The 21,489-nt window shown below is 42.2% G+C and overlaps 1 protein-coding gene and 1 pseudogene across 1 annotated transcript; both read right to left on the bottom strand.

Annotated features, from left to right (window-relative positions):
- Positions 1-8,159: 8,159 nt before the first annotated feature.
- On the bottom strand, positions 8,160-9,457 carry LOC133871490 (uncharacterized; annotated as a pseudogene).
- An 8,649-nt stretch (positions 9,458-18,106) lies between these two features.
- On the bottom strand, positions 18,107-20,127 carry LOC133871489 (uncharacterized). The gene is made up of 2 exons (XM_062308931.1): positions 18,496-20,127; positions 18,107-18,403 (listed from the first exon to the last, which is right to left on the bottom strand). Exons 1-2 carry the CDS (start codon positions 20,125-20,127, stop codon positions 18,107-18,109), a joined length of 1,929 nt encoding a protein of 642 aa, XP_062164915.1.
- Positions 20,128-21,489: the final 1,362 nt, after the last annotated feature.

Genomic DNA, 21,489 nt, shown 5'->3' with positions numbered 1-21,489 from the left:
TCGATCAACTTTTCCTTTGCGCTCAACCCATTCGCATTCGACCTTCTCCTTCTCTCTGAACTTCAAACCGCATAGCTCCTCTCTTTGCTAGCACAACTCGATCCTCACTCTCAGGAATCTAGTCTTTCTTCGGCTTTTCCATCGATCAGGTACTCTCATCGATCTCTCTATCTCTCTCTTTGTTGGATAGCCTGAGGGTACGGTTTCAAATTCTAGCTGGCCACCGCATCGAATTTAGATTTTGTCTTTCTAGAAAAAGAAAAAGCTTTAAATATGTGGATTTGTCTTTGTAAATTTGGTCATTTTCCATGAGCAAATGTTTCGTGTCTGTTGAGTTAATTGTGGGAGTCTAGCTTTCTCTAGCTATTTGAATTCAAATAATTTGGTTTCTTTTGTTTTCCTAGAGTATTATACAAATATTAATATTCTATCTAGGAAGAACCTTGAATGACCAAGAAACATAACGTGAGCTTAAATACCAAACTGAGCTTAAGCAAGATAAACATAACCTTTTTCTTTTTCTTTTTTGTTATATGAGAGCCAACTTTTTGAAAAATAAAATAAGTATGATAAATAAGTTTGAAGAGTAACATTATTCTTTTTTCTAGAATAATTTTATTTTTTACGCTCATTTATCGTATACATGTCAGACAGGCGTACTGATCACATGTTGTGTTTTAAGTGGTTTACACTTTTTATTTAAGTGTCTGACATGAAAAGCCATTTAAAACACATCACGTCAGCCGATTAAACGCTCAACAATATTATTATGTAAATCCATATTATTTTGTGCTTGCATGCATCTACTTTTTACACCTGGTATAAACCAGGGGCGGAGCCAGCATCCCCAATTTGGAGGGGTCAAATTGGGGAAAAAAAAAATTGGAGGGCTAAAATTAGAAAAAATAAAAAAAAAATAGTGGTAATTTTTTTAGATATCACTGAATTTAAATGGCATATAGTTATACACTGGGGTTTTAATTATTCTCGAAAAAAAAAAGTGCTAAGTTATATGTTATTTGAAACCTAGTATGAAAAGTATCTCTAGAGTCAAAATGATTTTTACGCAAGTTATATAAACACTTTGCATCAATTCTAAAGAAACGATTTGTTTTGAAAAAGATGAGAGAGAAATTTTGGGAAAGAATGGCTTATGTTACACACTGTAAGTATAGTTTTCTTTAATAATCTTTAATAATCGTTTAATTTTATACAACTAACGTATCTTTTTAAAGGAATGTTAGAGCATCTCCTGGAGTTCTCCTGGTGTTCTCCTGGAATGACATAGATGTAATTTTTTTAATTAAAAAATTACATCTATGCCATTCAAAAGGACATAGATGTAATTTTTTAATTACATCTATACCATTCTAGGAGAACACCAGAAGATGCTCTAGCATTTCTCCTCTTATTAAGGGTGCGTTTGAGATTGTGATTTCGTAGATAAAAATTGCGATTTTAAATCAAATCGCAGAAAATAAATCGTTTGGGAATTGTGTTTGTAAAAAATTGTGATTTAAAAACACAAAAAACTGCTTTTTCAAGTCGCAGCCAAGGGGATGCTTTTTTGAAAACACAAAATTTTGAAGACTAACCTACGATTTTAAATGGCAAACTGCGATTTTGCCAAACGCTAACTCCATTTTAAAAAATCACTTTTTCAAATCGCACATTTTAAAATCGTTATTTTTAAAATCGCACTTTTTAAAATCGCAGACTCAAACAGACCCTAAAGAACTGTTAATTTCCACGTATGATTAATTTTTGCAATTCATTACTATATAAAGTTTGTCAGTTCAATACTATAAAAGCAATTCCATGACATGAATGGCAATATATATATGGGGAAATAGAAAAAGAATAAACCATTTATGGTGATAAAAAAATATCAAGAGAAAAAGAAATTAACTAATTCTTCCTATGGATAAAAGAACAGTGTAAGTGAGCATTTTTAAAAAGAGTAATGCTTGAGGCCATTACTATTTTTGGAATTATCCGGAAATAGTGACGTGGGATGAAAAAAAAAGTAATATAAAGGAGTAAATATTAAATGCAAAATTACATTTTTATCATCCCACATCATTTTTTTCGGATGAAAATTCAAAAAAAGTAAGGGCGTGTTTTGATAACAATTGTTTTTTATTATATTTTATTATTTTTCAAAAACATGTTTAGATTGTCTTTTGGAATTCAAATTCTACTCAGATTTTATCTAATTTTTTATAATTTTATCTCTGATTTTTTAAATCATCTAAACATAATTTAAAAAACAAGTTTTCAAGGTATTCGTAATTTTAAATGTAATATAAAAGAGTAGAATATAATACAAAAAAATTACACACCCAAACGAGCCCTAATGGTCTCAAGCATTACTCTTTAAAGGGTTAAAGACTTTTTTCGTACCTGTGGTTTAAAAACTTTACTTTTTGGTACCTGAGTTTCAATTCGCATCACAAATAGTATCTGAGTTTTGAGAAAAGACGGATTTGGTACCTCCGTCTATTTTTTCATCCAAAATTTAACTGATTACCATATCAGCGCCACTTAACACCCCTAATACTGCGACACCCATTCCCGCCACATTTAAAAAAAAAAAAGAAAAAAAAAAAAAAGAAAAGAGGACGCCGGCCAAGATGCGGATGGCGTCCTCTGAGAAAGCCGGCCACCCCCATCCCTCCCAGTAAATTAATCCATCACCATTTCTCATCCATTTTCTCTGCAAGTGCTCTGCGAAACCCTAAGAAAAGAATTCAGAAGAGGAAAACAGAGTAAGAGAAAGCATGTTAGAGGCAGTGTCGGCACTGTTCCTCTTGGATATCAAAAGCCACGTGCTGATTTGGCGCAACTACTGCGGCAACGTCTCCACCTTACAACCAAGGACGGAGCCAGACATTTTAATGGGAGGGGGCCAAATAATTTTTTTTCTTAAGTAGGGATTAAAGTATATATAAAGGCAAATTTTAAGTAAATTAAACATAATCCAGTTTTGATATATTTATTATTCCATTCAAATAAAAAATCAATAAGCAAAAGTGAAATGAGTTTTTTTAAAAAAAGTAAAGAAAACCGCTGTCCAAAGATTCAAAAAATTAAAAATATAAATATAAATATAAAAGGTCTCAGTTATTTTTTTCACACATTCTTAAGAAATTGAGTTTGGTCAAGTAACTCCTCAAATCCACACATGTCTTCTTCTAATGCACTACTTTATTAAACCCTTTTCATTTACTTTGAACAAAGCCTCTACAACTTTGTAAAAATCCTTCTATTGTTACCTTCTCAAGTATGTCCATTGCTACCAGTAAAATATTAAAGAAAAAAGTTTTGACAATAGTTGAATAGATGATAAAAGGGAATGGGCCAAGGAAAAAAAAAAATCTTGCTAGGGGCCTATAGGCAAAAAAAAAACCTTAATTTGATTAATCTAAAAAAATATACCTTAATTTAATTTTTTTTTTTTTAATTTTCTTAAGAGTTGAGGGGGGGGTTTGCCCCCCCCCCCCCCCCCCCCCCCTTTCTCCGTCATTGCTTACAGGCCGAGCGCTTCTTCACCAAGCTCATTGAGATTGTTCGTTCTGATTTCTCTATGGCAGGTGTTTAAGCATTATTTTGAAGAGTTAGAAGGGGAATCGCTCAGGCAGGGGCGGACCCACGTTGGTGGGTGGGGGGACGAATGTCCCCCCAAAAGTTTTGAAATTTAACTTTAAATATATAAAATTTTAAATTTGTCCCTCCAAAATTTTTTTTTGTCCCCCCTAAAAATTTTTCTTTATATTTTGACCCCATATTTTGTCCCCCCACCCACTTCCTCCCCTCTGCGAACTGTGCAGTGCACAGTGCCCAAGCCACCTTTTGTAGATCCGGTTGATGTGTATTACCTTTCAGCTTCTTCTTTCTTTTTTTTTGCCTTTTTTTTTTTTGCCTTTTTTACCCCTTTCACCTCTGAAAAAGCAACTACACCATGTAACACCCGAGCTCGTCTATACGGAGGACGAGGGTCAGACCCTCGTCCGAGCCTCGTCCTACGTGGCACGATTTTTATATTTTTTTTATTCTTTGATTAAAAAACGCGGGACGCTCGACTTTCAGACAAAATTTGTCCAAAATTTCCCCCCATTTCCCAAATCTCCCCCTCTCCACCGTCCAACGGACCGATCGCCGCTCACCGACCGAGCGCCTCCCACCTAGACGACCGGCCCACCGACCGAGCTCTCTCTCTCTCTCTCGGACCCAGCAAACCGAGCGTCGCCCACGATCACCGTGGATCTTCGTCCAGGTCCGACGAGAAGCGCTAGAGCCGACGACGAGCCCACCGATCGAGCGCCTCCCACCTAGACGACCGGCCCACCGACCTAGCTCTCTCTCTCTCTCTCTCTCGGACCCAGCAGACCTAGCGTCACCCACGATCACTGTAGATCTCCATCCAGGTCCGACGAGAAGCGCCAGAGCCGACGACAAGCACCGCCGATCTCCGGTTAGTCTCCCTCTCTCCGCAGATCTTTGACGAGGAGCGCCAGAGCCGGCCTTTTTCTGGATAGCAGATCATTCGATCCCCTCCCTGTGCGACGCCTCCTTCTCTCCTAGTGTCAAAATCTCAGGTTTTCTCAATCTCTCATCTCATTCTTTAGAGTTTGATTTTTCTGAAATCTGGTTTGATGGGTCTAAATTTGGCTTTGGTTTTTTTATTCGTATACGGTCAAATATTTGCTTTCTCTTAGGGTTTGTGCAATGCTTGCTTCTTGCTGTTCTCTATGTTTTTTGTTCCTGGCCTTGTTGCAATGCTTGCTTCTTGATGTTCACTTTTTTTGCTTTTTCTTTTTTTCTTTTGTGATTACTAGGAATAAATCGGTGGTCGAAAAAAAGGTTTGCTTACTTTAACTAGTTTTGTATGATACACAGATAATGAGTAACGGAATATTCAAGAGCCTAGTACACAGAGTGGTGACAAACTCAGAAAGAGAGAGGATTACTTTGGCTGTGTTCTGTATTCTGGAATTAGAAATTGAGATTGAACCAGTTGATGGGCTAGTCAATGAGTCAACACCAAGATTATACAAGAAGGTGAAAAATTATGTTGATATCTATTTCCAGTACTACCAGCAAGGGAAGAGACCAATTGATGCAGCCAAGATTTAATTTTTTGTGTTGTCCATATTTCTTCTGGTTTGTACCTAAAGATGATTGCATTGGATTTTAATGGACATAATGGCAACAACTTGATGGTAGTTGATATGAGGCAATGGAACCAAGTCCTTGAGCATCATCTGTGGAAAATGTTAAGATTTTTTGTTTTTCTTTTTGGTTTCCCTTTTTCTTTGGATACATGTTAGTTTTTGTATTTCCAATAATTATGGTACCAAAAATAAGAAGAATTTGTTCATTCGACTCAAAATCCACATGAAGATGGAAACACGAAACATTCATCACCATTTCCCAAATTACACCATAACAATTACTCTAACAAATGACACATTAAGCTGCCTCCAAAAATTCAGAACCTAAATGGAGAAAACGACCAAAAATCCTCCAACAAACTAATTACCAAAAGTTCAGCTCCATCAACGGCCATATCTTTCTTCACACTACAAGCCACAATGTCGTCTCTAGGCTCTAGCTGCCCCAACCCTCATTCTATTTAACCTTCCCTGTCCTTGCGGTGCCTCAAACTTGAATCAAATCACTTCTTACTAGTGCATCCATTGATCTAGTAACTGCAACACCAAGCAACCGTCTTCAGCATATTGATTAAAGAAACCAATAAAAAAGGAAAAAACGAATAATAAAGGAAAAAAGATCCATAAACAAAACTACAAAAATCTTCAACCCAAAATACAATCAAAAGGACTAGTACCAGATCTGAGGTCGCCGGAGGTTGGGTCGGCGTGATCACCGATGCTAGGAGGTTAGGTCGGCATGGTCGGCGATGGGCGGCGTTGGGAAGGGGGAGAGGAAAGATCGAGATCTGCGGTGCTCGGTCTGCTGGGTCTCAATCTGCTGGGTCTAAGAGAGAGAGAGAGCTGGGAGAGGGACGATGTCGGTTGGTGGGCCGGTGGTCTTGGTGGGAGGCGCTCGGTCGGTGGGCCGTTTGGTGGGCGGCGGTCGGTCCGTTGGACGCTGGAGATGTACGGTGGAGAGGGGAAGATTTGGGAAATGGCCAAAGCTGGTGGGCGGCAAAGAGCAGTGGCCGGTGAACTGCAGTGGGCGGCGAACTTCGGTGGTCGTGGGCGGTGGTGATGGGGTAAGTTTTGAGATGATTTTGAAATTTTGGGATGAAAGTTTTCAGAAAATGGGGGGAAGAAAATGGCAGACGCGTTTTGAGGAGTTTTCTTTTTTTTTTTTTTTTTTTTAATCAAAGAATAAAAAAATATAAAAATCGTGCCACGTAGGACGAGGGTCGGACGAGGGTCTGACCCTCGTCTTCCGTATAGACGAGCTCGTAACACCCATCTCTTTTTCACCCTTTCCCCACGCATGGCATCCCCTCCCCCAATACCTCTCTCTCTACTGATTTTTTTTTTTTTACTCCTTTCACCTTTGAAAAATCAACTACACTCTACACCCATCTCCATGATCTCATTTTTCCCCCTTTTCCCTACGAATGGCATCCCCATGATGGTCAATGGTGGTCGAATTGAAGTCAAGCTATGAGGAGTGCCGGCAATAGAGGTTGGAAGAGAATAATAGGAGACTAGAGGAGCTAAATCTAGGGAACCCCAGCTCGCTGAAGCTCTCAAGGCCTCGAGCCCTAAGCCCTCTCCGGTGGGTTTGATACTTTGATATCTCCCTCTGTTTGGTTTTTGGGTTTTGAAGTTTGATTGAAATGGTGGATTCATTTTTTTATTTATTTTTGTACGGGCAGGCGAAGCAGGTGAAACCGTTTGTTTTAGAAGATTTAAGGTGCTTACTAGGTTGATTTCGGATTAAATTTTTGAGACTTTTTTTTTTTTTTCAAGTCTCGAGTTGCTAATGCCCGCCTAATGGTGTTTTGGACATTTTATAGTTTAATTTGTTGCAAAGAATAAAGTTTGATACCGTCTAATATTAATCTTTGCGAGTATTATCATACTAACATCTGCATAAAGCACTAGGTTTGAGTTCATTAATTATATCTTGCATTTTGTATTATGTATTAGTTAGATACTTAAGCTTCTCCATAAATCATAATTTTTAGTTCTTTTATTTACTAGTAGTTGTACAAATTATGGATCATCTGCTTTCTAAGAGTCATTTTCTATGGACCATGTGCTTTCTCATTGTTGTTGTTGGAGAGTTTTGGGGGATCTTGTTAAGAAAAAGAGTTTACGCTGGAAAGTACATTTTTTCTTTGACCCTATAAATTATGCTTAGTTTATTTTACTAGAACTTTATACTATAAATTGTGCTTGATTTATTTTACTAGTACTTTATAATATTGTGTGTTTGTGATATCATGAAAATTTGAAATTATAATTTTGAATTGAATGGGTATTTTAATATAAAAAAATTATACAAGTTCGTCCCCCCTTACCAAAAATCTTGGTTCCGCCCCTGCGCTCAGGGTTGCAAAACGGTTACTCAAAGAGATGCAAGGGGCGCTATCAGGGGTCCTATGTGGCAATGACATGGCAAACGGGAACAAGTGTCGCGGTATTAAGGGTATTAAAGTTGTACGTTGTACCTGTGTTGTGTAGGAAACAATCTTCTTAAATGGCACTATGTGGCAATCCGTTAAATTTTAAACAGAAAAATAGATGGAGGTATCAAATTAGTCTTTTTCCAAAATTTAGGTGTACCAAAAACAAAGTTTTCAGACCATATGTACCAAAAAAGTCTTTAACCCTTAATTAATTAAAAACCATAATAAGGTAAAGAATGGCAAAAGGGACTATGTATAGATTACCATATATATATGCACATGATTCATACACTGAAATTTATATATTTATATATATATATATATATATATATATATATATATATATATATATATATATATGAATGATTCATACACTGAAATGCAATTAATTAATTAATACAACAATATTATCAAACTGTACGGAAAAATTAATTAACAAACATATTTCGCAACCTTCCCCATCCAAACGACATACGTGGGGGGTACTGTCATTTGGATGAGGCTTCTTTGTCTATGACAGTCTCAAATGCCCCAACCAGTGCTTTCACCTTGTTCTTCCTCTTCTCCAACAGCTTGCTTGCAGTCTCCTCAATAACATCATTATACCCCGGAGAAGATTCCTTTTTCCCGGCCGATCCCACTTGCCGCTTCGATGACATTGCCGTAGTACTATTCGCCTCCCCGGGCTTTGCAATTGCATCAACGCCACCATCGAGATTTTTTTCTCCTTGGATGATATTTCTATATTATCCGCCGCCACTTCTGACTTTGTTTCTTCAACCGGCCTGACATCCTCCACATTTTCTTCTTCCTTCAAAATAAGCTCCTCGCTTCCCCTATCCACCGCTTCTTTCTCATCCTCCAAGTTTTCCTCACGCTTGTTTTCATCCACAGACTCTTTGTCTTCAGCAGTACCTTCTTCTTTATCTTCTTTGACCTGATCAATGTTGCCTGATCACTTGCCACACTACTCTCTTCTAGGTGAATCTCATTGCTCCCAATATTCTCTTCTCCTTCGGGTTGATTCTCAGCTTTTTCTTCTTGTAATTTATCTCCAGCTTCATCAATATCAGCAGTTTGATTCCCTTTTTCTTCTGGAACTTCAGGGATGTCACAAAGCTTGACTTTCTCATCTTCAGCTTTGTTAACCTCAGAGTCTGCAACATTACTAAGCTCATCATTTTCGCATTTTGCTACTTCAGAAGGATCTTCCACCTCTACATTAATGTCTTCAACCTCATGAACCAAAAACTCTTCATCATCTTGCTCGGTATCAAGACTAAAATTTTCCGTTATATCCACATCCTGTGGAGCTATTGCCGAAGCAGAAGCATTAGTTTCCTTCTTAGTGGCAGGAGGAGTACTCGTGCTCTTCTTCTTTACCCTTGCATATGACAGCTGCGATTTTCCAGCCTTGGGGGTTTTGGAAGTCCTCTCTACAACGGGTTTTAGAGAACTAGTGGTTTTTTGTGAAAATGATGCAGAACGAACTGTTATTGTTCTCTCTCGAGGGCTGGGGGAGGCAAATGAACTTTGTAGCCTGGAAGCCGGCGGCGATGCTGTCTCGAAAGATCTTCTCCGATTGAGACTGGTTGCCTCGGGGCCAGATTTCTTCACGTACCTGCTGAGAGATTGATCATGGCGTGAGCTTATCGTTGGCCGGAGGTAGCTTGGGACTTGCTTTTCAGTTGTAGTTGAGGAAGCCTTGTGATGAACAGTGCTTGTGGTGGGTGTTTTGGGACGACATTTTGTGATTGTGGTGCGAGAATATGGAGGGGATGTGACCCTCTTCTCCTTCCCTAGGCTGCTACTGTCTTTCCCTTTTGTAGTTGCCATATATATATATATATATATATATATATATATATATATATATATATATATATATATATATATATATATATATATATATATTGCTGGCTGTCTCAGCAAAGAAAATTAAACAAATTAAACCTGCATGCATTTTCAAAAGAGCAATGAGACTAGCTTAGCATAATTGAGATCTAAGAAATTAATCTAAGCATGTTTATAAAACAAAAGAAGAACTCATCGTTTCTCATATATCTATACATACTTGGTGTAGGAAAATGGGTACTACAGCTTTTGCAACAATTTCTTTAATTTATAAGCTCACGTGGTAATTGTTAGAACAGATTCTAGTATGGTAGTTGATGAACCCGATGAGCTTATCTCCACTATCCTGCAAGAGAGAAAGCTACGTCGGGGGGAACCCGACAATCCCACTCCGATACTTTTGTCAGTATTATCTCAAGTGTATATTACTCTTATGCTCTGTTTGTTTCGGTGTAAAATAGTTTCCGTCATAAAAAAGTTTCAGGGAAGTCATTTTTCAGAAAAATATTTTTCGTCGAAATCATTTTTCGGTGTTTGGCGCGTACGGAAAATTACAAATATTTTTTATATTTTAATTTAATCATATTAATTAAAAAAATAAATTTTATTCACAAAATAAAAAGTGTTAATATAAAATAATATAAAAATATTTTCTTAATATTTGGCAGATACAAATTTCGGCAAAGTTGTCGGAATCTGGCCATTTTTGCCGGATTCCAGCGATCTTTGCCGGAATCCGGCAGAAAACGGCCGTCCTGGCCGGTTTCCGGCCAGCTAGCCGGGATCCCGCCGTTCTAGGAGGATCCATGCCGGACTGGCCGGAAATTCGGCCAGATGCCGGAGGTCCGGTCAGAATCTGATATGTTATCTCCGAAATCCAGCGATGTCTGCCTGATTTCGCCGGATTTCGGCCTAATTTATCGGATTCCGGCACCAACTGGAGTCGGAATCTGGCTTGTTGAAATCCGACAATATTCAACTGCTTGAATGTAATGGTCGACTGCGTTGTTTAAAAAAGAGTCGACTGCATCTACCATCTACGGAAAATGAAAAGCGTAAATCGTTTTTCGAAATTTATTAAGCATTTTTAGTCAAACGGAAATAATTTTTCGGTTGACTATTATTTTCGCCCCTACCAAACACCGAAAAATACCGAAATCATTTTCCAGAAATCATTTTACGCCGAAACAAACGGAGCATTAATCACAGTGAGCAATCTAAACTATACATGTCTAGTTGTGAGGTATTTATAAAGGGAGTGTCGAGAGCGGTCCGGCTTTTCCATTGGACCACTTGTCAGATCCGGAGTGCTTGTCGACTACTCGGATCATGGGATTGAGGTGTACTCTCCACGATCGTTGCCGAGTCAGTCTTTAACCGACTTGAGATCGTGGCGTCGTGGTTCGAACTCCGCAAAGATTACGGAGTCGACCATCAACCGGCTTTAGATCGTGGGGGCACCTCCCTTTTGTGCGGATCATGGGACTAAGATATATTCTCCACGATAGTTGCCAAGTCGGTCTTTAACCGAATTGAGATCGTGGAGTCGTCGGACTTCCTTCATGGTCGTCATAAGTTGCCAAGTCGGTCTTTAACCGTCTTGAGATCGTGGAGTCGTGGGACTTCCTTCATGGTAGTCATAAGTTGCCAAGTCGGTCTTTAACCGACTTGAGATCGACTTTTAACCCTCCTTGATCTTTATATAGTGACGGCAAATTACCGAGTCCGTTGGATATGACAGTCTTGGCAAGTCTTAATGGGCCACGGTCCTGGCCCATTGGGCAGAATCAGATTTCTTCCTTAACAGTTACCCCCCAATTCCTTTCGCATGAAGTAATTTCAGTGAAAGGAATTTTCTTGCGCGGTTCTGCCGGGCTTTGGATGCAAATTATACTGGCTCGCTTTTCTGGAAAGAACCGAGAAATCTTGTATTTGCAAAATTTTTGAAATTCAAAATGTTTGAATTTAAGCGCCCTTGGAAATGGAAACGCCCGAAATAATGACTTTGGTTATGACGAGATTCAGAATCTGTTGTTAGATCGGTTCGTATTCTCGCACGGCGCGGACATTGTTAGGTTGATCCGAGCTTCTCATGTTGCGTGTAATCACGCTCGTTAGACTTTTGGCCCTGGAAGCTCTTTCACGCGTGGGAACGCGCGTGTGGCTCGTCTCTCGAGGCCAGTTGTGCCCCCGATGGTTACAAAACTTTTAACTCGGTGCATTCAATAAACGTCTTTTCGGCTTCCTGAAGAAGGACTATATAAACCCCTCATTCCTCATTTTTACTTTTCATCATTCACTATTCTGTAAAAACCTCTGAGTTTTCCTGCGAGAATTCCCTTATTTGGCCAATCTTTTCCTGTTTCCCGGTTCTCTTCAAACAGCTGACCGATCTCCTTCAGGCTCTTTGACCGATCTCCTTCAAACTTTTGACCGACCTTCTTCAAACCTTTGACCGACCTTCTTCAAACCTTTGACCGACCTTCTTCAAACCTTTGATCGATTTTCATGGCTTCTGATTCTGATTCTGATGGTGCTCCCGTCGGTGGCGGCCCGAATCTCGTTCCTCATGAGAATAGGTTTAGGTCTTTGATTCCAGCTTCTGAGGAAGGTCGCCTCTGCCGGAGCTATAATATCCCGGACTCTGTGACTCTCCACTTTCAGGAGCCCGGCCAACTTTCCATCGCGGGCGGTGACGTGGCAATTACCGAGCGAATGCTGATGGCAGGATTTCAATTCCCTTTCACTGGGATTGCCAGGGAACTGCTAGTGCAGCTGGGGGTGGCCCCATCTCAGATAAAACCGAACGGATGGAGATACATGTTTGCTTCTTTCTTCCTTTGGAGGATCAAGCTTCAGAAGAGGATGTCTGTAGCCGAATTCCTCACCATTTACCGAGCTAGCTTCCGAAGAGATGGCACGGTAGAGTTTACCGTCCGCAAGAAACCGTCCTTCATCCACCTGGCTTGGAGATATTCTAACAACAAAGAATGGAAGGAGCGAATCTTCAGAGTCTCTAGCCAATGGGAGAGAGGCGAGTCCTCGACGTCCCAGGACCGAAGGGTACCCCAGGAATGGCCCGTATGAGAGTCGAGGCTGCAGAAGCCCCTGAGCTGACTGATGAGCAGGCTGACAATGTCGACGCCATGCTTGCGTTTGCGAAGGCTATGCCTGCCGAAGAGGCGCCGGTGGTGCTCGATTTTGACCACCTCATGGCAAATGAGAATATGCGAAATATTCTTCGTTACGACATCCCTATTTCCGATCTTCCCTTCTTGAAGGTGAGAAAGGGTAAATCCCATAAACCAAAGGAAGATCCCGTGCCTGCTACCCGGAAAGGTAAGGAAAAGGTTCCTGAGGGACCGAAGAAGTCTAAGGAGCATGAAAAGGCTCCAAAAACTGTCAAGAAACTCCTTGCTGACGCCCAACGGATCGGTACCAAGCTGGAAGCCAAAGCCAAGAAAGCGGCCGAGAAAAAAGCCACCGAGAAGAAAACTATCGAGCTGAAGGCTGCCGAGAAGTTGGCGGGAAAATCAAAAGCTTCCCAAGAAAGGCCACCAGTTGGGCAAAGAGCCTGAGGGGGAGCCTGTTAAGAAAAAACCAAGGATATGATTGCTGCAAATATGACGAGGCCTCACTAGAAGAGCGCTTGGCTGGGCCGATTATGGATGCAATACGGGCTCTGACCCCGGCCGATTACTTAGGGCAAAGTACCACTGGGTGCATTCCCTTCGAGGATATGATTGTTACATTGGTCCGACTTCAGACCATGGTGAGTTTATTTTGATCTCTTTCCCTATATTTTATACTTATTTTTAACCTTTTCCTTGCTCCGCAGCAATTGGTGGACACCCTTGCCCTGTTCGACCAACACAGGAGTTTCCACCGGGACCAGTTTCTGGTCATAGCCGGACTTCAGCACCGAATTTCCGAGCTTGAGCTCGAGTTGGGTCGGAGACAATCCCTTGACTCAGAGGTGGCCAGGCTGAATAACCTTCTTGCGGAGCAAGAGTCGAAATTGGCCAGACATGATGAGCTAGTTGCTGACGCCGAGCTTAGGCGAAATACAGCCGAGGAAACCAGCCGAGGATTATCCACCCAGCTGGATGCAAGGACTCGCGAGATGTTCGCACTTAAGACTCACACTGACAATATCGAGGCGAAGTATTTGGCTACATCATGTAGTAATACAACTCTGCGGGCCGATCTGAGCGCTGCGACAGCACAAAGGAAAGTCGCTGAACAAGCTCAACGGAGTGCCGAAGAAGCTCAAAAAGCTGCTGAGAAGAAGCTAAAAGAGGTTGAATCGGGTTCACAAATAGCTCGGGCAGATTTACAAGAGGCGAAATCCAAATGTCACGAGCTTCGGAAGAAGTCCAAGCACTATAAATCAAAGGCCACTTGCTACAAAGCGAGGGCAGATCGGTTTCATAGTCAGATCTTGGCATTTACAAAGGTTCGAGACCAAACCTGGGTTAACGGATTTAGGTGGGGTTTTGATTCCCTTAAAGAATTTGTGCTTAACCCTTCGACGCCTTCTCCAAATTTTGTTGAGCTGAACTATACCGACTTTATGGACGTTCCCGAGGAAGCTATCTTAGAACTGAGAGGAATAGTGCGAGACTTGATTCCTGATGTCCTGGATTGGGTTGGTGATGACGCCGACCCTGTTGGTGAGGTTATTGAGCCGGCAAATTTAAACGTTTAGACTGAGGCCGTTGATATTGAAGCTTCTGTTGCTCAAGTTTCCGGAGAACCGAATACCGAGAAACATTAGCTAGTTTTTTTTTTTTTTTTTTAGGTTCGCCGCCTTAGCTTCGGCGTTTTTGTAAGACTTTGCATTTTCTTTGATATACATGACATTCGGCATTTTTGCACAAAATTTATGCTTAGCCAATTTATGTGGTACTAGTACCGTCTGAGTTTTACACTTAGCCAATTTTGGCTACGTGTAGATTTTGATATATCTAGTATCGTCTAAGTTTTACACTTAGAATTATTCTGATTTGAACCCTCTCAACGTGGTGCAAGTCTCGGTATTTTTCCAACTTCAACCCTCTCAACGTGATTGAAGTCTCGGCATTTTGTCGATTTTAACCCCCTCAACGTGGTTCAAGTCATATTATTTTTCTGACTTGAATACCCTCAACGTGATTCAAGTCTCGGCTCGAATCCCCTCAACGTGATTCGAGTCATGTTATTTTTTCGACTTGAATCCTCTCAACGTGATTCAGTCTCGGCTCGAATCCCCTCAACGTGATTCGAGTCATATTATTTTTCCGACTTGAATCCCCTCAATGTGATTCAAGTCTCGGCTCGAATCCCTTCAACGTGATTCGAGTCATGCAATTTGCAAATGTTGTCTATGGATGTAATATGATGTCTGAATCTGCATTTCGTTGATAAACGATAAAGTCAAAAAACAAGCAAATTACATATAATATTTCCGGAGATGCTCGGCATTCCATGGTCGTTGCAGCTTCTTCCCGTTTGGATCTTCAAGATGGTATGCTCCCTTTGGGTTGACTTTGATAGCTCAGAATGGTCCTTCCCAGACTGGCCCCAATTTCCCTTCTATGGGGTCTTTAGCTGCCGAAGTTACCCTCCGAAGCACCCAATCACCGGTATTGAACGATCGGGGCTTTACTTTTTTGTTATAATACCGAGCTGCTTTTGCTTTATAAGCAGAAGTTTTGACTTTTGCTTCTTCTCGTTTTTCTTCCAGAAGATCAAGGTGCAGCTTTAATCCTTCACTGTTGAATCCGGGATTATAATGCTGAATGCGAAAGCTCGAGGAACCTATTTCGATTGGGATCACTGCTTCAACTCCGAATGCTAGCGAGTACGGAGTTTCGAAAGTTGCCAAGCTGGGTGTTGTTCGGTACGACCACATGACTTCCGGCAAATATTCCACCCATCCTCCTTTATGCTTCGGGAGTTTTTTCTTTAATATCTTTACCAGAGTTTTGTTTGTTGCTTCAACCTGCCCATTTGACTGAGGGTAATATACCGATGAGAAAAAATGTCGGATTTTGAGTTCGGCGCACCAGTCCTGGAATGGTTTGCAGTCAAACTGCGTTCCATCGTCAGTTATTAAGGCATAAGGTATCCCGAATCTACATATGATCGCCTTCCATAGGAAATGTTTGATTGCCTCGGTTGTGATAGTCATTAAAGGCCCCGCTTCTGCCCATTTGGTGAAGTAATCTACTGCAACCACAAGAAATCTGCAATTCCCTTTCCCTGTGGGCATGTGCCCTACAATGCCAACCCCCCATTGGGCAAACGGCCATGGTGAAGAAACTGAGCTAAGTTCTGCTGGGGGGTTGGTTTGTAACTTTGCAAAACTTTGACACTTGTCACATCTTCAGACCATTTCCATTGATTCTTGATTCATCGTTGGCCAATAGTAGCCAGCTCGTACAGCCTTGTGTGCTAACACTCTACCCCCCGAGTGACTGCCGCAGACTCCCTCGTGAATTTCCATCAATACATACTCGGCCTCAGTCGTCGAGAGGCACTTCAGAAGTGGGAGTGTATAGCCTCGGCGATACAGAATTTAACCGACAAGAGTATATCGTGCTGATTGCATCCAGATTTTTCGAGCTTCTTTTTTATCATTCGGCAGTTGCCCGTTCTTAAGATATTCAATCACGTGCCTTGCCCATTCAGGAATTACGTAGGCGTCATCAATTTGCATCACCGATCCAATGTCATCCACAAAAGGCTTGTCCAGAATGATAACCCGGTGTTTTGAGGCCGAAATCTTTTCGTCTCTTGCCGACCCTAGCCGAGCTAGTGCATCTGCTCGTTCGTTTTGGGTTCTTGGGATCTGTGTGACCACCACTCGTTTGAAGCGGTCCCAAAAACCTAACACCTTGGCAAGGTACTTTATCATTTTTTCTCCTTTAGCCTCAGATCCACCTTGGATGTGGCCGACAACAACCTGTGAGTCGCTTCGGATTTCAAGGTTTTTTGCTCCCAGATGTTCCGCTAGGCTGAGGCCTACTATCACTACTTCATACTCCGCCTCGTTGTTTGTGGTTGGAAAGTCTAACTTCAATGCCACTGCAATTTCCTCCTTATCCGGGGTTATCAAGGCTACCCTGGCTCCGCTCCGGGACTTCATATATGACCCATCGACATACGCTATCCACGCTTCTTCGGCGAGCGTTTCTTGGCTTTCGAGGAGATTGCTAAATTCTGCAATAAAGTCTGCCAGAACTTGGGCCTTAATGGTGGTTCTCGGATAGAATTCTAGGTCAAATTCTCCAAGTTCCACGGTCTAATTTACCAACCTACCCGAGAGGTCGGGCTTTTGCAATAGTTTCTTCAGAGGATACTCCGTGAGCACCCTTATAGCATGTGCATGGAAATATGGTCTTAGCCTCCGAGCTGAGGTGATGAGGGCGAAGGCCAACTTCTAAATCCGAGGATATCTTCCTTCGGCTCCGTGCAGTGCCCTGCTAGTGAAATATACTGGTTTTTGCAATCCGAACTCCTCTCAGACTAAGACTGAGCTGACAGCTGATAGCGACACTGCTAGGTATAAGTAAAGAATTTCCCCTTCTTCTGGTGAACTTAAGAGTGGTGGGCTGGCTAGGTATTCTTTTAACTGGCCAAAAGCCTCTTCGCACTCGTTGCTCCAAACAAACGTCTTCCGAAGTATCTTGAAGAAAGGCAAGCATTTATCCGTTAATCGGGAGATGAACCGGTTTAAGGCTGCAATCCTTCCGTTCAATTGCTGTAGTTGTTTTGTTGTACCGGGAGCTTGCATTTCCAGCACAGCTCAGATTTTCTCTGGATTTGCCTCGATTCCTCTACTCGTGACCATGAACCCCAGGAACTTTCCTGATGAGACGCCAAAGGCACATTTCGCCGGGTTCAACTTCATCCGATATCTCCGTAGTGTGTCAAAAGTTTCTTCGAGATCAGCCAGATGACTGGTCGCTTTCCGGCTCTTCACCAGCATGTCATCGACATATACTTCTATATTCCTCCCAATCTGGTTGCTGAACATTCTGTTGACTAACCATTGGTAGGTCGCATCGGCATTCTTTAAACCGAAAGGCATCATATTGTAGCAATATAACCCTCGGTCAGTGATGAAGGAAGTTTTCTCTTCATCGAGCTCGCTCATGTGGATCTGGTTATACCCCGAGAAGGCATCCATAAAACTTAGGAGCTCATGCCCCGAGGTGGAGTCGATTAGGACATCCATCCGGGGGAGAGGGAAACTATCTTTTGGGCACGCCCTGTTGAGGTCGGTGAAATCCACGCACATTCTCCATTTCCCTCTTGACTTTTTCCCCAAGACAACATTGGCCAGCCACTGGGAGTAGTCCACTTCCTGGATAAAGCCGGCTCTCAATAGTCTCTCCACTTCTTCATGTATGGCTTGGTTTCTTTCTGGAGCAAAGTTTCTTCTTTTTTGTTTGACGGGTCGGTAGTTCGAGTCCACATTTAGCCTGTGTAAAATTACCGAGGGGTCAATTCCTGGCATGTCGTCATGGCACCAGGCGAACACGACAAAATTACTTCGAAGGAAAGCTATCAAGGACTCTTTGATCTCCGGAGATAACAAAGACCTCACTCTAATTCTTCCATCTCCTTGGCTGGTTCTCCCGACTGTAATTGTTATTGTTCGCCTTTCTCCCCACCATTGCCCCGTGAAGGGGCTCCTTTCATTGTTACGTTATAGCACTGGCGTGCCACGCTCTGTTCTCCCCTTACTTCCCCAACTCCCCTCTTGGTCGGGAATTTAATCTTCAAATGTGGTGTGGAAGTAATTGCCTTCAGATCGTTGATGGATGTCCTTCCAAGGATCGCATTGTAGGCCGAGGGTCTGTCGATTAGAAGGAACTTAACCATGATGGTTTTTGTAGTTGGATAGTCCCCACCAAAGGGCAGGTAGCCGGGATCACCTTTTCTGGGCTAATCTCCATGTGCTGAAAGGCTAACCAATATAGGATATCGGCTGAGCATCCGTTATCGACAAACATTCGGTGAATTCGGTGGTTAGCTACTTGTAGCGTGACCACGATTGCGTCGGTATGAGGGAGCAAGACTCCCGCATAATCTTCATCTGAAAACCCCACCACCATGGATTCCCTTCGGTGGGATTTGTGGGGTCTCTCTACAGTCATAATCTCCTGATACTTCTGGAGCCGAGCATAGGCTTTTCTATCTGCACTCGTTTCTCCGCCTCCACCGAAGCCCCCGAATATAGTTCGGATATCGGCGATAACCGGTTCATTACGTGGGTCACGACCCCGTGTGCCTCTACTGTTGCTTCTGCTTCTATTCCGTCGAGGCTCTTCCCGACGGGGTTCCTCCCTCCTTTTGTCTCGACGAACTTCCCGGTGCTTCTGAGGGGAGCGATCTCTGTGTCTCGACTCTTTGTCTTGATGCTCGCAAGACTCCTGATTCTGCTGAGGCTGGCCCTGGTTGTCTGCAATAAAACAGAGTAGTTTTCCATTTTTGATGAACTTCTCGATCAAGATTCTGAGATTTCGGCATTCCTCGGTGACATGGCCTCGTGCATCATGGAACGCGCAGTATTTGTTTCTGTTTTCTTCTCTCACGTATTTGTTGTGAAGCTGGTAAGGCTTCTCGTACTGCGGGTCCCTCTTGATTTCCATCACTACCTCGTTAATTGGAGAGTTCAAAGGAGTCCACTCATCTATAGAAAACTGGTAATACTTCGCAGGCTCCTTTTTTGTTTCTGTCCGTTTTTCTTCCTTCCGGGCTTTTTCCTTCTTCCCAGGATTGCTTGACTCCGCAATCTTTTGTTTATTGGACTCCCTCAGAGCCGCAAGGATTTCCTCCTGATTTACGTACTTCTCAATCACATCTGTGAGATCGGCCAGATTCTCAGGATGATTGAGAGCAATCTCGAACATGAGAGGCCCTTCCACCCGTAATCCTTGGTAAAGAGCGGCATAAACCATCTCCTCGGTCGGGTTATCAACCATGAGCTTTGCCTGGTTGAACCAGATCACATAATCCTTTAGAGATTCGTCTCCCTTTTGGCGCATCGCCATTAATTGACCGGACGACTTCTTCCGTTTGCACCCAACTCGGAATTGGGTTATAAATTTTCGTCCGAGATCTTCAAAACTTATGATGGAACCCGGTGGGAGTTTTTGGAACCAGTCCTGGGCAGAACCGGACAAGGTGAGCGGGAAGGCTCGGCATGCCAATTCCTGTGGAGTTCCCTGCAAATCCGTGTGCGTTTTGTAGTTGTCCAGATGCTCGGTAGGATCTTCAACCCCGGTATAAGTTTGGATAGCTGGAATTTTGAATTTCTCCGGCAGTTGGACTGCCATGACACATTCAGCGAATGGGGAAGATCTATTCAAGAGACTGTCTACTCGAGAAATTTTCCCCTTGGTCTTTTGCTGGATTTCAAGCTGCAACTGATTATACTTTTCTTCATACTTCTCATCGAGCGTGGCGATGGCTTCGTTGAGCCTTCTTTCTTCATAATGGTGATTCACCATCCCTTCACTAGGAGGAGGATTCACGGCTCCTTCAACTCGCCGAGATCGGTTTTCAAGTTGAGTTCTTTCTGTGAATCCTACTCTCCCTGTCTTCTTCCTCGTGGGTGTTGCTTTCTCCTTCTTCATGTCCTCCAGGTACTTCAGGAACTCGTTCATCCGCCAACCGCCTCTGCAAACGGATGTTCTGCTGAGTTAGGACCTCCATGTCCCTAGACATTTGGGCTATTCGAGCCTCCATCTCAGTCGTATGTTAATGAGATGTACCCCCCACCTCATTGCGGGGGTTATTCGCTCCTGAAGTTGTGGCTCTTGTTCGTACCATTTCAGATGTATTTTTGTATAGTAAATGACGCACACTTGTTAGTCGCTTCCCACAGACGACGCCAATCTGTTAGAACAGATTCTCGTATGGTAGTTGATGAACCTGATGAGCCTATCTCCACTATCCTGCAATAGAGAAAGCTACGTCGGGGAGAACTCGACAATCCCACTCCGATGCTTTTGTCAGTATTATCTCAAATGTATATTACTCTTAATCACAGTGAGCAATCTAAATTATACCTGTCTAGTTGTGAGGTATTTATAAAAGGAGTGTCGAGAGCGGTCCGGCTTTTCCATTGGACCACGTGTCAGATCCGGAGTGCTTGTCGACTACTCGGATCGTGGGATTGAGGTGTACTCTCCACGATCGTTGCCGAGTCAGTCTTTGACAGACTTGAGATTGTGGCGTCGTGGTTCGAACTCCGCAAAGATTGCGGAGTCGACCCTCAACCGACTTTAGATCGTGGGGGCACCTCCCTTTTGTGCTGATCATGGGACTGAGATATATTCTCCATGATCGTTGCCAAGTCGGTCTTTAACTGACTTGAGATCGTGGAGTCGTGGGACTTCCTTCATGGTCGTCATAAATTGCCAAGTCGGTCTTTAACCGTCTTGAGATCGTGGAGTCGTGGGACTTCCTTCATGGTCGTCATAAGTTGCCAAGTCGGTCTTTAACCAACTTGAGATCGACTTTTAACCCTCCTTGATCTTTATGTAGTGACGGAAAATTACCAAGTCCGTTGGATATGATAGTCTTGGCAAGTCTTAATGGGCCACGGTCCTGGCCCATTGGGCAGAATCGAATTTCTTCCCTAACAGTAATTCATATATATGTTATGGAAATGAGTGTCACGTATACTACTTTAATTAGTAACTAATATGATAAGTGTTATGTGGACTATCACGTTAAAGAACTCTCATCTAGCTAGCCAAAATGCTAAAATGAATCTAAAATGCTTTGCATTCAGCTCACCAAATTGCTAAAAAATATTATGAGCATGAACAGTGCTCATCAAATTTGGTGAGCACTATTCACTCACCAAATCTTATTTTTGCTTGCCTTATTTTAGTAAAAAAAACAAAAACAAAAAAAAAAGAATAAATAAATTATTGAAAATGAATATTTAGATGGAATTGGAAAAGTAAATAGTTAAAATGTTGAGGCGAATGATAAGAAGAATTTGAACTATTATTATT

The sequence above is a fragment of the Alnus glutinosa genome, chromosome 6 (assembly GCF_958979055.1).
Source record: "Alnus glutinosa chromosome 6, dhAlnGlut1.1, whole genome shotgun sequence".
NCBI classification, from domain to species: domain Eukaryota; kingdom Viridiplantae; phylum Streptophyta; class Magnoliopsida; order Fagales; family Betulaceae; genus Alnus; species Alnus glutinosa.
The sequence above is the reverse complement of the archived record's forward strand: the minus strand, read 5'-3'. Positions and strand labels throughout refer to the sequence as shown.